The sequence below is a fragment of the Oryctolagus cuniculus genome, chromosome 15, assembly GCF_964237555.1.
Source record: "Oryctolagus cuniculus chromosome 15, mOryCun1.1, whole genome shotgun sequence".
NCBI classification, from domain to species: Eukaryota; Metazoa; Chordata; class Mammalia; order Lagomorpha; family Leporidae; genus Oryctolagus; species Oryctolagus cuniculus.
In genome coordinates, this window is record NC_091446.1 from 13,790,002 (window position 1) to 13,805,526 (window position 15,525).

The window sequence follows — 15,525 nt, forward strand, 5'->3', positions numbered from 1 at the left end:
CAAAACATGTTAAATTTTTACTAGCTAGCATTTGAGAAGTTATTTTCTATTGCTTCTAGCCTTCATTGGCTACAGTGTGTGTGTGTGTGTGTCTGTGTGTGTGTGTGTGTGTGTGTGGGTGTGAGAGAAAGAGACTGAGAGAGAGAGAGACAGACAGAGAGAGTTGGTACAAAATAAATACCTTAATAGAGTCTTGAACTTGGGCTGCCATAAGGTAGGGTTGAATCCTAATGTCTTACAGAAGGAATGGTGAGGCCACTGAGTAGTGAGTAGTCTGGCAGATGAAAACAAAAACAGAGCAGGATGGAAAATTTCACATCTAAGATGCGCTTTCTAAAATCTAGATCCACCACTAACTAACCGCGTATCTTAGGCAGGTTTTCAAAACTCCATGCTTCTGTTGCTTCATCAGGAAAAGGGTAAATATGTCTAAGGCTCCTAGAATAGTGTCTCATACACCTTAAGCACACTGCATGTGCTGGACAAAACAAAAGCACGGGTTTGGCAGTCAACTGCCTTCTAAAAGTTTCCACTCAAAGGAGCATTCTGAAACTGGGAATCTAACACAATCCACTCTTTATACCAAATCTTGGGGAAAAAAAAAAGAAATACAGTCAGCAGGAAATGTTTTGACAATCATGAGCCAAAGGTGCTTCATTTAAATATAGGTGGGTCATCTTTGACACAGGGCTCTTGTCTTAAGGGAAGTAAAAAAAATCCGATTTAGACTGCAACAATAAGAGTATTTCTAAACACTTACTAATCTAAAAAAATAGGTAAATAATTTAATTTACAGGAGACAAAACATCTTACATATAGTTTCATTATGAAGAAAGTGATTACTCTTCTTAAGGGATTTTAACAGATGTATTATTAAAAATTACTTTAAACTTCTTTGTTCCATCTTCTAACTTAAGTATATTCACAGATAATCTTTTTATTTATAACTCATCATTATTACTAATGCTAACTGAAACCTTCATGAAGTACTCTTAGGAATTATAATTATACAAATGCTTGCAGTACTCACATATTTTAGGTATTGTGCTAGCTTCGTTGCAAAGGCATCCAGGACATTAAAAAATGCAGAAGATGCCAAGGCTTGTATGTGGAAACCAGATCCGTGTCACTAACTCTGAGTTCCTGTGACCAATTGGATGTCTGAACAGCCTCTCAAATGTGACACAATTAGAACTCAACTCCTTAGCTCCCTCCTCGAACCTCTTCCTCCCAGGGCAATTCCTCTTTCAGTCAATGGCAACTCCACAAGTCCAGTTGCAAGGATGACCCAGGGGTCACTCTTGGATCCATGTTTTCTTTTTTCTTCCATATACTTATGGGATGGTGGCCCTGTCCTGTGTCCTGGAGTGTACTCTGACTGGCTTAAGCCAATGAATACATTCCATTTCCTTTGCCACAGGCCAAAAAGAATCTCAGTTTTTGTTTGTTTAAGGGAAAAAAGCATGGGAGATATGCATTGTGTCTCTTACTGGATGTAGAAGAGGAGGTCTGTAGAAGTGTAGTATGCAGCCATGTTCCAATTCAGGGGGGAGCCAGCCTTGGTACAGAACCATCAACACAGACAACAGAGCATGGGGACCGAAAGAAAGTGGCCCCGAAGGCCACTGAGCACTGGGTCAACATGAACAGACGCCTACCCCTCTCCACCTCTGGATTCCCCAGTTGTGTGTCCCAAGGGATTCCCTTGCTGAGCTGGAGATTTTGGTTTAGGAAAGTACAAGCATCCTAATTGATACAAATTGATCATCCTAAGAATAAGTTCTCACATATAGATTGACCATCCTAAGAACAAGTTCTCATGTATAGATTGACCATCCTAAGAACAAGTTCTCATGTAGATTGATCATCCAAAGAACAAGTTCTCATGCACAGATTGATCATCCTAAGAACAAGTTCTCGTGTAGATTGATCATCCTAAGAACAAGTTCTCGTGTTTTGATCAACCTGAACCTACTCCTATTTCGTGAATCATGGAAGGAAAGATGTCTTCAGTTTCTCATTTATTTCATGCCCCTGTGCCTTTGTCTATGTTGGTCCTGCCCTCTGGAATCCCCTCCTACCATGTTTCCTTGGCAAATCCCCACTTTTTTTAAGGCCTAGAACAGATCCCTCACTCTTTTAGGACACTGTTGTTTGTACATAGACTAATTTTAAATATCTGATGCTAGTGGATTGATTGATCAATTCATTCATTCCTTCAAAAAATATTTGTTTTTTCTCCACATGCCAGGCATATACTAGCATAGACAGTAAACAACTCCTTAAGGAGTTTACCAATGGGACACTACAGCAGGGAAACAAGTATTGAGAGGGGGAGGTCAGGGGTCAGTGGGAGGGTAGGGGGGAGCCCTCCAAACCAGTTTTAGGAGCTGTGAATACCAGGCTTCCAGGAGGAAGTGATGTCTATGCAGAAATTCAAAAACCAGTTAGAACTGAGCAGACAGGAAGCCCGTGGAAAGACCACTCCAGGAAGAAAAGGAGTTGGTGCAGATGTCCAGCAGCATCTGAGATCAAGGCCCTCTTGGGGGACAGGCCAGCATATGGAGTTCCAGTAGTGACACAACATGAGATGAGGCTGGAGACCGAGGTGAGGTCCCAACCAAGGGGGACTGTGCAGAGCCGACTAAGGAATGCTGGTACTGTCTTCCTCCCAGTGAGAGGACACTTGCTTTGTCCTTCAGTAAGTTCAACCAGGCTGTAGTTGTGTGGGGTCCGGGGAAACTCCACCAGGTACAGGGAGACCAGTGAGGAAGCATCAGGTATGTCCTATCCTCCTCACCTCTGCGTTCTCTCTCCTGAGATACCAGATTGTGAGCGGACACAGAACCTAAATCCAATGGAATAAGTGGGTAAGGTTGGCACTTTCCATGTGGACCTTCTGAGAGGCGTCACTCGGGGCCTGGGAACCTGCCTTTAATGTCACGGTGACATCAAGAGTATTAGTGGACATGATGACACTGTTTCAAGTTCAATTGCCACACAGCAGGTAACAAAATTTATTAGTCAACTGTGATTCTTCAGACCAACTGCAGACTTCATATTTTAATTACCTTATCTGGAAGTTTCACTAGAAATAACGAGCAGTGAGGACAAAAGAGGGGTGTATTGCTTGAGCGGTAGCTTTTATTTTATTAGCAGGAAGAGTCAGTGGTCACTGTCAGCAGCCTCCTAACAGGGGGAGAGGGTGAGCAGCACGTCCTCCCTCACAGTGTCTGTGCTGCAGAACTTGTACCTGTGAAGGGAAAACAGCACAAAGTCACCTCTTCCTGGTACACAGTGATTTGCTGGTCAGAAAGACAGTGTCTGCTCTCTCCCTCAGTCAGAACAAGGGGCATGTCCTGGGCCTGGCACTAGACACTGGCAAAAAGAGGGTCACTTCTATGTATAGGACTGAATTCTCCTTTCCAATCTGATTTTCTGGTTGTACAGTGGCAGAGGGAAGAGCTGTCAGTGGACACTCCAAATTATAGGAAGGCTTTGTCATGTGACAGCAGTTACTAAACACTTGGCACGTGTCACTCAATGTAAGAGGAAGGAAAGAGTCAATAGGCTGACAAGAAATGCTCTAAATGTGAAAGGTCCTAGAGTTATGCTGACTAGCCATTCTTATTTTAAACTTTTAAATAACTGAATTGAAATGCTCAATTTTTCTCACGGATTGAACAACATCTAGCATGCTTTGGGGCTAATTTTCTTTGATAAAATGTGTTGGCCTATGTTAAACAACCAGAACATAAATAATGCTCAGGAGATTTTTTTTTTTCCTCTTCATTTCCCACCATGCAGTCTGATTGATATAGCCTTGTGAATGGCAAATTGAAGGTCAAAGTCTAATATTAATAAAGGACATAAGAAACAAAGGACATATATTATCTCTCCATAAAAAGGTGACCTGAATCTTTGTTGTAGTCAGACTTCCTGTGAACGAATTCTGGAATTGCAGCTTCCTGTAATGATCTGTAAGATGGAGCTACTACTACTACCCACCTTATAAGATTTACATTTGTATTTTAACAGGTTGTTAGAGATTTAATAGAATTGGAATAAACTAAGTTCTCTTTCTCTCACCCCTCTCCATCCCTCCTAAACAAAATCAACACAATCAACTCTGAAAGCATCACTAAAATTACTGAAATCCAGGGAGTGTAGAAGCCACCCTCAGGTGTTCCTCCTGCCCCTTCACAATCCCTCTTTCTCCTCCCCTCCTACCTTCTTTCCGTGAAGTAACTATTGCTTTGCTGTCATATAGTAGCTTGAATTGCCTCAACTTTTATATGCGTGAAATCAAAGATTTATATGATCTTTTAATCGAATTCCTTTGCTTCAGTATAGTCAGGTTAAGATTCATCCAGATTGATGCAGGCATCACTGCTTCATTGTCAGTCACTGTTGAGTAGCACCCTTTGTATGGTTAGAACATTTTGTTTATGCATTACTCTGCTGGTAGACATTTGGGTTCTTTCCACTTCTGGCCATTACATTAAATGCTTCTATGCTGTTTACATGCTATCAAAAGGACCCAGGAAAGCCAGACCTCTCCAATTAGCACCTGTTTTCAATGCAGGCTGCTAGGGCATTGGGCAAACAGCCATCGTGACAGAAGCTGGTTTCGGAAGAAGCCCTTCTCACTCTGCCAAAAGTCAGGCTGCTGGAAATGGAGCTGGCCTGAGGGCCAAAGGACTCCTGGTCAGAACCACAGATCCTGTCGGCCTGAGCTGAAGACGCCCTTCACTCTGCCTGCCTTCCAAAGTAACCACACTACTGAGGGTTTGGCCTAGGATCGGTGACGTTGCAGGTAGAAGCTTAAATTACCATTTAGAGATGCTGCCTACTCTGTCCTAATCTCCTATTTGGGCCAGCTGTCCTCTCAGTCAACCAGGTAATGGCAGGTAATGGGGTGCCTTCTCTAAGGAGGTTCACACTCCCCTGTAATATCTCTCCCAGTACACATGTGAAAAAAACAGATCCTTGGGTTTGGGCCTCACACATGCCTGGTCAGGCCTTAAAAGCTGCCAATTATTAAGCCTTAAAACAACAACAACAAAAGCAACAACAACAAAAAACCTCCTCTCAGTTCCTATTTGACTTTAAAAGGGTTAGAGAACAGGGTGTAAAGCAACAGCTACCCTGGACAAGGCTGCCACCAGGATTTATAGACAGTACTGCATCTATTGGGGCAGGCTCTCATGAAGAACTTAAACAACCTATTTCTTGAGGGTGGTGGGAAGACGATCTGGTATGTAGATTATTTTCTCATCTGTTCCCCCAACCAAGACTCTGGTCTTGGGTATTTAACTAACAGCCATAACTTCCTAGCAAAACGTGGCTACCAGGTGTCCAAGAAGAAAGCACAGTTAGTCCACCAAGAAATTAATTATTTGGGGTTTGTCTTCACCTCTGGAGAACACAGACTGGCCCCAGGGAGGAGAAAATCTACGTAGCAGATTCCTACTCTTACAACTTGAAGACAGGTTATGGATCTCTAGGTACAGGGGGATACCAAAGCTTCTGCAACAGGCTCTCTCTCCCTCTCTCTCTCTCTCTCTCTCTCTCTTTTTTTGACAGGCAGAGTTAGACAGTGAGAGAGAGAGAGAGAGAGAGAGAAAGGTCTTCCTTCCATTGGTTCACCCCTCAAATGGCAGCTATGGCTGGCACACTGCACTGATCTGAAGCCAGGAGCCAGGTGCTTCCTCCTGGTCTCCCATGCGGGTGCAGGGCCCAAGCACTTGGGCCATCCTCCACTGCACTCCCAGGCCACAGCAGAGAGCTGGACTGGAAGAGGGGCAACCGAGACAGAATCTGGTGCCCCAACTGGGACGAGAACCCAGGGTACTGGCGCTGCAGGTGGAGGATTAGGCAAGTGAGCCTGTTAGCCCCTGCAATAGGCTCTCAAGAGCAAGCTGAACAGGGTCCCCTCCTTTGGGAAAGTGCAAAACACAGCCGTTGACCAGTTAAAAACTGTCATGACTAGGGCCCCATGCCAGGGCTGCTAAACCTAGTCCTTCAAAACAGGCAGGCACATAGACATGCTAACTGTTGCCCGAGGGGAGCACCTGTGCTGTGCTCCAAGAAATGCTTTTCAGGCCCAATTAAAGTAGATGGGTACAAAATTATATTAGCCAATTCTTGAATGAGGCCAGACAACTCTGGACCAGGCTGAACAGAGTATGAATTTCTGGCCCAGCATTTGATCATGGAAATCCTAGTTATTTGTCTCCTTGGCCATGGATCTATGTATCTTCTATACTCTTTAATCTTACTGCTTCTCTTTATACTACCATGTGTCTTTTTTTTTTTTTTTTTTTTTTTGCCAGACAGAGTTAGACAGTGAGAGAGAGAGAGAGAGAGAGACAGACAGACAGACAGAAAGGTCTTCCTTTTTCCGTTGGTTCACCCCCCAAGTGGCCGCCAGGGCTGGCGCATTGTGGCCAGCGTGCTGCGCTGATCCAAAGCCAGGAGCCAGGTGCTTCCGCTGGTCTCCCATGCGGGTGCAGGGCCCAAGCACTTGGGCCATCCTCCACTGCACTCCCGGGCCACAGCAGAGAGCTGGACTGGAAGAGGAGCAACCGGGACAGAATCCAGTGCCCCAACCGGGACTAGAACCCGGAGTGCCAGAGCTGCAGGCGGAGGATTAGCCTAGTGAGCCGCGGCGCCGGCCTCCATGTGTCTTTAATACACTCATTCATTTTTTTCTCTAACAGAATACAAGTTTCCAGCTCCAGCTGGTTGTGAGGCAGGGGTCCCAGCCCATGCTGTTGGATAATGTGACCAGCCCTCCAGGCTGTACAAAACAATCTTTTTCCAGGCCACTTCTGAACACCATAGGATGACAGTAAGAGAATACCTGAGTAGCTCTAAGTTCATGTCAGCCTAAAAGGAAACACAGAAAAGAGACCTTCATCCACATTACCCCTCATAAGATTATGGTTACTTCTCTTGAGGGAGGAATGTTAAGGTAGCTAGGTAAACATTAGCTGCCTTATGTATATGAGAGGCCAAAAAATGGGAATTTTTTTTGTGTGTGGATGGATGAAGGAAGAAATGTAGAAGTAAACATTGGGAGCAGAAGTATTGCTCTTGTCCTATAACCTTGTTGGGTGGGTCTTTAGGTGACTGAATGGAGGCAGAAATGTAGTAGCAAGCCTGCATTTACATATCAAAAGTCTTGCCATTGTTCAATGAACCAGTTGGGTAGACCCCAGACCTCTGGCTGGGGGCAGTTTAGGGGAATCTCATCTGCCTTGCACCAAGGGGACTTTTGGATTCATTATGAAGTTCTGAGAGGAATTTTAGAAATTTCATAACCAAGATGTCCTCCACCTAGAGAGAAATCCCAGACAGGGAGGAGGGAGTGGGCCTATATCCAAGTCCATAAAAACTCCAGTCTGGCCGGTGCCGCGGCTCAACAGGCTAATCCTCCGCCTGCGGCACCAGCACACCAGGTTCTAGTCCCGGTCGGGGTGCCGGATTCTGTCCCGGTTGCCCCTCCTCCAGGCCAGCTCTCTGCTGTGGCCCGGGAGTGCAGTGGAGGATGGCCCAAGTCCTTGGGCCCTGCACCCCATGGGAGACCAGGATAAGTACCTGGCTCCTGCCATCGGATCAGCGCAGTGCACCAGCTGCGGCGGCCATTGGAGGGTGAACCAACAGCAAAAGGAAGACCTTTCTCTCTGTCTCTCTCTCACTGTCCACTCTGCCTGTCAAAACAAACAAACAAACAAACAAAAAAAAAAACAACAACAACAAAAAACTTCAGTCTGAACTCAGGGGGCTTCCATAGCCTTGGCAGCTCATGACAAGAGCCTAGGGTGATTACTGAGGCCATAAACAAGAGTGTCAACTTGTTAAGTCAACAACAGGAGTCACTGTGCACTTACTCCTCATGTAGGATCTTGTCCTTAGTGTGCTGTACATTGAGATTTAATGCTATAACTGGTACTCAAACAGTATTTTTCACTTTATGTTTCTGTGTGGGAGCAAACTGTTGAAATCTTTACTTAATATATGCTAAACTGATCTTCTGTATATAAAGAGAATCGAAAATGAATCTTGATGTGAATGGAAGGGGAGAGGGAGTGGGAAAGGGGAGGGTTGCGGGTGGGAGGGACGGTATGGGGGGGAAGCCATTGTAACCCATAAGCTGTACTTTGGAAATTTATATTCATTAAATAAAAGTTAAAAAAAAAAAAAAAAAAACTCCAGTCTGAATGTAGATCGGGTCCTGCAGTTCTTTTACTCAGTTCTTTTACAGTTCTTTTTGCTTGCCTTGTCTATCAGGCTTATTTATTTTCATTAAACTTTATTTCAATAATAAAAGGTTGCTGTGAATGTTCATACACAATTCTTTGCATAAATATATGCTTTCTCTTCTGTTGCTAAATACTACAGGGAGATTGGTTGGTTCTTATATCTGATTGGTTGGTTCTATATCTGACTTCTATTTGTCTCCTATGCTATTGGCTTTTGCTTACCTGTTTTAATGTTCTATTTTTTATTTTGTCTCTTTTGTTGATTTGTTACCCGTAGTTCCTCATCCCACTATTTTGCTAGTTGCTTTAGAAATTATAGCACATATTTTTAACTTATCATATCCTACCCTAAAATGAAACTGTACCAATTCACATATGATATAAATACATTCCATTAGTAATTTCCATTTCTCCTTGCCTACCTTATGGCACTATTAGCATATCTTTTATTTATATCTTCAACTCCCCAAATATTTCCATTATTTTTTCAATAGTTATGTTTAAAGATACTCAAATATTAATCAGATTTAAAAATCACATGGTTGGCAATGTAGTTACTGTCTCCTACAACTTTGGTCCCTTTTTGTAGATTCTTTTGCAACTAGTATGATTTTTCTCTACCAAAGGATCTTCCTTAACATTTCCTGCAGTGTTGCCCTGCTAGTAATAGATTTGCTCTGTTTTGGTATGTTTGAAGGGTCTTTATTTTATTGTCATCTTCTAAAGATATTTTTGTCAGTATTAATTTTATGTCAAGACAATCTCCCTTCAGTACTTTAAAGATGCTGTTCCATTGTCTTTGGGTTGCATTGTTTCTGATGAGAAATCTGCTGTAATTTTTATCTCCACTCATCTGTGTAATGTGTCTTTTTTCTCTAGTTGCTTTTAAAATTTCTTATAACTGGTTTTAATAATTTGGTTTTGATGAGCATTACAATTTTTGTGTTCATATTTATTGTGACATGCTCATATTCCTTGTTTAATTTTTTTTCTAAGTTTGTTACTTGTGGAACCATTCTTCAAATGCATGTTCATGTGCCTCCTCTAGGTATTCGAAGAAAAGTATGCATACTTTTTACCTTTGTTCTGGGAAACAGTTATTTGGAAACAGTTTGATTATTTCAGGTCTTGTCATTATACCCTAATTGTTTCCCCCTATGATGCATGATCTTCCTAATTACTCTATCCTGTGTTTCCTGAATTACACAATTTTCCTGTCTAGTTTGTGGAAAGGAATATTATTCTCAGTCCTGTAAGAGGACTGCCAAATTCTTTCAATGGGACATTTCTCTGGCCTTCTTGTTTGCTCACACATCTGTGCTGACCACTGTTCTTCCTAATATTCAAGGAGGCCTTCCAGACCTCTCAGGGTCTCCCTGTTCATCTCTCTTCTCTGGGAACCTGCCCTAGAAAATCTAGTTTCCTTGAACTTACTGATTCTTGGCTTAGTCTGTTCAGTTTTGCAAGTTTACTGGACTCTGCCTGAATTTCTCCCATCTGTATTGCATCTTGAACACACTCTCAATGCAGTCAGCGGGGGTAACTTATTAGCTCAAGTTGGTTTGATTTTGTATCGCAAGCATTATTATCCATTATTATTTGGCATTCAGTATCCTGAAAATTGTTGTTTGATAAATTTTGTCTGAATTGTTGGTTGCTTCAATTGGGAAGGTATATCTGTTCTCTGTTACTCTATCTGTGCCAGAAGCAAAAGTCCCCTCACTAGGATTTTGAGAATTTAGTTATTATATAACTACATAAAAATCAGAGTGCTGTGTGTCAGAATTTGGCTTAAAATTAAGAATTCTTAGGCTAATATTGCTTTCATTGTGTTTTAATCAGATCAATCTTTTCTGATAGCTCACCACACTCTGGTAGCACACATACTCCAGTCCTATTTAGATTGAGGGGCCAAATTGCTGATACTTTCTCTTTTTTAGGGATATCAGTCATTTAGAAAAAAAAAACCTATTTCTGTTATTTGATTAGTTCAGTGTGCTCCTAACAACTTAAATGGCAGAAGGTGGACATATTAATTACACACATAAGACACATCTGCCAAATGAGACATTCTTTTATCTTAGGGTCATGGGGCTAGATTCTCATTCTCAGACTAAATTTTGTCAGGTAGTATGACATTTATGTATTAATGTATCAATGTTGCTTTCCTTACTTTCTACACTTTCTCCTAATGAAGCAAAAGGTATTAGGAAGCAGCTGAGTCTGGACGTTGGTGAACCACGGTAGGAAGCTTAACCTAAAGAAGATTTTAGTGGGAATAGAACTGTAAAGAAGCTTCAATTCTTTGAATCACTTTGGAATTTCATTACTTACACGCTTCCATCATTTTTTTCTACTGTGATCTGGGATGCTCCCACCTTGGGTAGGGTTGGGTTGATCACATTGTTATACCAAACAAACTTAACCTTCTCCAAGTCGCCAACATCCACATCTGAGTCAACTTCATTGGTATGAGAATTGCCTGCTTTGAGAGAGCCCCTGGGGGGTTAAGATGGTAACAAAAATAAATGTGAACTTATATAAATATACATATAAATAAATATACATCCACAAACATGTATTTATTTATAAAACCAGTTTACACTTCCTTTCTAGTTCAATGATTGATAGCATTTTTTACTCTAATGTAATGAGTAAGTGTAGGTATGGATGTTAAGTCAGTAATAGCTTTTTCCATCAGTGATTAATATTTCATCTTTACTTTAAACAAAGCTTCAAACATGTCTTAGTCACAATCCCTGCACAATTTAATACATGATGACATTATATCAATCTTTTACTAGCTGTTTTGTGGAGAGAATAATTATTTATTGATTGGAAATCAGATGCCAGACATCAAAGTTAATATTGATAGTTTCTCAGGAAATAGCCAAGAAAAAAATTAGAAGCAGAATTCTGAATTGTCTGAAAGTGCAAGGGTAAAATAATTTCATCCTTCTTCTTATATATCAGAGTACTGTAAGTTCATGTATTAATGTCTATAACACACAAATACATTCCGAGCATTCTAACATTTGAGAAGCAAAGAGCAATCTGTTACTTACTTGAAAATTTCATACTGCCTAGAATTTCCTTTATTTCCAAACAAAGAAACTAGCACGTGTCCTGTAACCTTCTGTCCAGACAGTGTCACAGTCACCTGATACCTCCAACCTATATGGGAGGAAAAAAGAGGAAAATGTCAGCTTGTTGAGAAGAGGCTGAAAACAGGTTACTCGGGACCTCACGACTGCAGAATTTGAATCATTTATATATCATGTGACAAAACAGTCACAGATGTTCCTTTCTCTAAAGGTTCAGGGGACAGGCATTGGGAAGTGGGAGATACGCAGACATGTCCCAGTTGATAGATGTTTGGTCAAGCCAAGGCATTAAAAGTATCATTTGATTCCAATTTTTCAACTTAATAGCTTATTCTTGAGTGTTATAAAAATTTTATGATAAAAGATAGTGAAAGATTATAGTGACATATTTGTCAGTTATCATTGATGACCAAATTTTAGAGATTTATCATGTTGTTCAGTGTACATTTATCTAAAAATTCTATAATTCAACTTCCATTGTCATTGGAAATGTAGTAAGTTATTGTATTGAGAAGCAAGTTCCCTTGGTACAAGTCAGAGTGACCAGTTTTGCCATTTAGAGCTAGTCTGAGCCAAAATGGGAAGGTGGTAAAATTTGTCTTTAGTTTTACAATACTGTTAGCCCCACTGTCTCCATGCAAGTAGCTCTCTTCTGTTACTGAGAAAAGAACCCAGAGGCTGCTCCTGTGCCTCTCCACTCCTGTACCCTCTAATTCCATCTCCCCTGGGGTCCATCGTCCTCAATATCCTGAGACAGTCAACTCCTGCCCATCCCCAAATCTCTGTGGTTTATTGCTCCAGCATTAGTTCTCTTCTTATACAAAACTTCAGAATGCCACTCAGTGAAATTTATGACAGAATACAAAAAGAACGGAACAGAGGAGCCCTTCTGAATTCTGCATCAGAATCAAAAGCGAAGAAATGTATTTTTGTATCATTAACTGTTCAAGACCCACACTCTGTCCTGTTACCCAAATCAGCCATTATGATTTTGATAATTTTTTCATATCAGGGATAGGTATTTACAATATTTGCATTAAAAATTTCATACATTATCAGTGGACAAAAGAAAGTACATAACATTTAGAATCTAAGGTCAATAAAATAGAAACTTACGAGCAAAATTACTGGAATCCCCGGTGTTGAGATAAAATGTCTGGCCCACTTCATTTGTCTTCCTAGAAAATCTATCAGCGTAATGTCCCATCTGTGGGCAGCCTCCGTTGGAACAGGGGAAGCACTTGTTCTAGGGAAAATGAACACATGATGCAGGAGGATGCTGTGTGATTGTGCACCAGCCTTTGCCACTTGTTGCTACAGTCCAAACATGCTGAGGCCAATTCTGTTCTGATGGCGAAAGAAGACTTTAACAGTGTCTCGGCAAAGGTTTGCAACACCAACTAATTGCTCTCAAAGATACATCAGCAATTTCACTGACAAATAATGCAATACTATAAAAGTCAGATTAATATAAGCAAATGTCCTCTCTTTCTGGACCAAGGGCTTATGTAAAAGGGACAGAGAGGGAGGCACAGAGCTGCGAGGATGAGCCTGCCAATTCCCACTGTGCAGGGGAAGGCTACCTCACAAGGAAGACAGCTGGTCAACTACAGGATCAATGAACCAGATGTGGTAGACGTGGCCAAGTCTCACGGTCTGCCTCCAGCAAGAGCTAAGTGGAGACTGAGCCAGCCAGGAAGAAATGACCAAAGCTCTTTGAAGGCACAGTCTAAATAAGAAGAGAGGGAGAGCCCCAACTCTCACCTCCAAATGCCAGCAGTGTGCCCATCAACAAGGCAGAGGGGGATACGGCCCAGAGTGCAATGGAACCAAGAGCCCCTGAACCAATGGCCCTGAGTCATTCCCTCCACTGAGCACACACTGACCAGAGCACCACCATGATCACCTGGTCTAGAGCCAGAGAGAGGCTGAGGCTGAGGTCCAAAGGTGGAGAAATGTGGAAGGGAGGACATCATTTTTATAGAAGTATTGAATATCCCTTAGAGGATTATATATATATATATATATGTGTGTGTGTGTGTATATGTATATGATGTTATACATATATTTATATGTATATTTATATATAAAATCATGTATATGATTATATATTTAGATATACATATGTATATGATTTATATATATATTATTTTATACATATGTGTGTGCTGTGTGTGTGTATAAAAAGTCACACTAAGCTTTAACCAGAAGACACCTAATGCTTTTATGTTTGCTTTTCTGATGACCTAGGCTTGAATCTTAGAGAAGAGAAATAAAATAAAATTATACCAAAGAAAAAAGAGGGATTTTCAATTCTTACTCTATAGACAGGCTGTAAAGTGAATATGATAAGCACCTCCTTCCCCATAATAGCTAACATTATTAAGTGCTAATCATCACAGTTTGCGCTCTGCGTTAAGCAATTAACATATATAATCTCATAATGCACTCTCACCAAATATGTTGAGTCTACCATTATTATTTGTACTTAAAGAGGAAGAAACTGCCTTAAAGAAGTGTTTTGCCCAAGTCATTTGATGGTGAAACCTGGATTTGAGTTCTTTCCCTCTTAATAACCAAAGTATGTCTCCTAGGTGATTTTGACTTCCACAGGCATTCTAATTACTTGAAATTCCTTAATAAATGATCTAAGTTATAAATTTTGATTTTAAGAAAAATATAGTGAAAAGACGAGTCTAAGAAACGCATAACAGCTCCATCATATTTAAGATCACGTACATGGGGCCAGTGTGGTGGTGCAGCAGGTACAGCTACACACCCTTGGCACTGGCATCCCATTTGGATGCAGGTCAGTTTCCCACTATTCCACTTCCAGTCCAGCTCCCTGCTAATGTGCCTGGAAAGGCAGCAGATGATGGTACTCGGACTCCCGTCATCCATGTGGGAGACCTGGATAAGCTCCTGGCGTCAATGTGGCTCAGTGTGGCTGTAATGGCCATCTGGGGAGTGAACTAATGAATGGAAGATTCTCTCTCTCTCTCTCTCTCTCTCTCTCCCTCACTCCTCTTTCTCAGTCTGACTTTCAAATAAATAATTTTTTAAAAAAAAATCACATATATGACTCTAACCTAGATATCAAAATGATATCATAGAAAACAAAAATTCAGAGATTTTTGCCAAGTATGAGATTTTATACAAATTTCTACATGTACATAATTCTGTTGCTTAAGTATTTAAGGAAATTTTTCCATGTTCATCAGAATCCTACAGGCTTGGCTCAGGCCTTGCTAGAGTACTTCTTTTGTTGTGATGTCTATTTCGAAAACACGTTTGAACACTTACCTGATACGTGGCAAAGTGAGAGAGAACAAGGTAAACGTAGGTCATTTCTGTTTGCACGCCCATTTTTCTAAATTCTCTAATGCTATGTCACTATTAAATATGTTTCTAGAATTAAAGATAAAAAGATGGAAGTGAAGCATTCACTGCATGATGTCCTGTAGAGTGAGCTGTGCCAGTCATGAGATGTGGCAGCCACACACAGTCTACTTACTGCAGTGAAATCACTGTAAGAGGCACAGGAGAAGCCAGCAAAGCCACTAGGGTTGATGATGCTGTCAGTATAATACTTATAGCTTCTTAAGTGATTACAGGCTGCAAAGTCACGCGTTCCTGTGAAGCCAGACATATTACACATCAGCAGTACTCTTTATCTTTCCAAATTGATATTATAATCAAAAATATCATTGTTGAGTAGATTAATTTGTGTAAACTAATATAAGCCCCAAAACAAAGCCATTTATGAACTATACTTGTGATTATTGATACAATTAGAAGTTAAGTACTGTTCAAGGTTATAATAGTTAATGCCACAGTTAAATGAAATGGAAAAATAACTTTATAAGGAAAAGATTGGTTCACAGAGATGTAAGTGCAAGTTAGTCATGTATTCCCTGAATTATGTCTGTGGAAATTTGACTATAAATAAATTTTCTTTCTCACAATCTTCTCACACTCTCATGAAAATCTTTATCTGAAACATACAATTAAAAGTCCGTTGTTGGGGCTGGCGCTGTGGTGCAGTGGGGGCCTACAGCGCCAGCATCCCAAATGGGGACTGGTTCTAGTCCTGGCTGCTCCTCTTGTGATCCAGCTCTCTGCTATGGCCTGGGAAAGCAGTAGAAGATGGCTCA

The 15,525-nt window shown here is 41.1% G+C and overlaps 1 protein-coding gene across 3 annotated transcripts in view; it reads right to left on the minus strand.

The window, feature by feature from the left end:
* Window positions 1-3,003: 3,003 nt before the first annotated feature.
* The window catches only part of LOC100339265 (pancreatic triacylglycerol lipase), a 103,709-nt gene continuing 91,187 nt past the window's right edge, over window positions 3,004-15,525 (minus strand). For all 3 annotated transcript variants that reach the window (XM_008270572.4, XM_070058308.1, XM_002718760.5), the window contains exons 9-13: window positions 14,886-15,004; window positions 12,488-12,617; window positions 11,333-11,441; window positions 10,602-10,766; window positions 3,004-3,253 (exon numbers count right to left, since the gene is read on the minus strand). In XM_008270572.4, coding sequence (XP_008268794.2) covers window positions 3,190-3,253; window positions 10,602-10,766; window positions 11,333-11,441; window positions 12,488-12,617; window positions 14,886-15,004 — 587 coding nt within the window. In that variant the 3' untranslated portion in view covers window positions 3,004-3,189. The remainder of the gene's footprint in view (window positions 3,254-10,601; window positions 10,767-11,332; window positions 11,442-12,487; window positions 12,618-14,885; window positions 15,005-15,525) is intronic.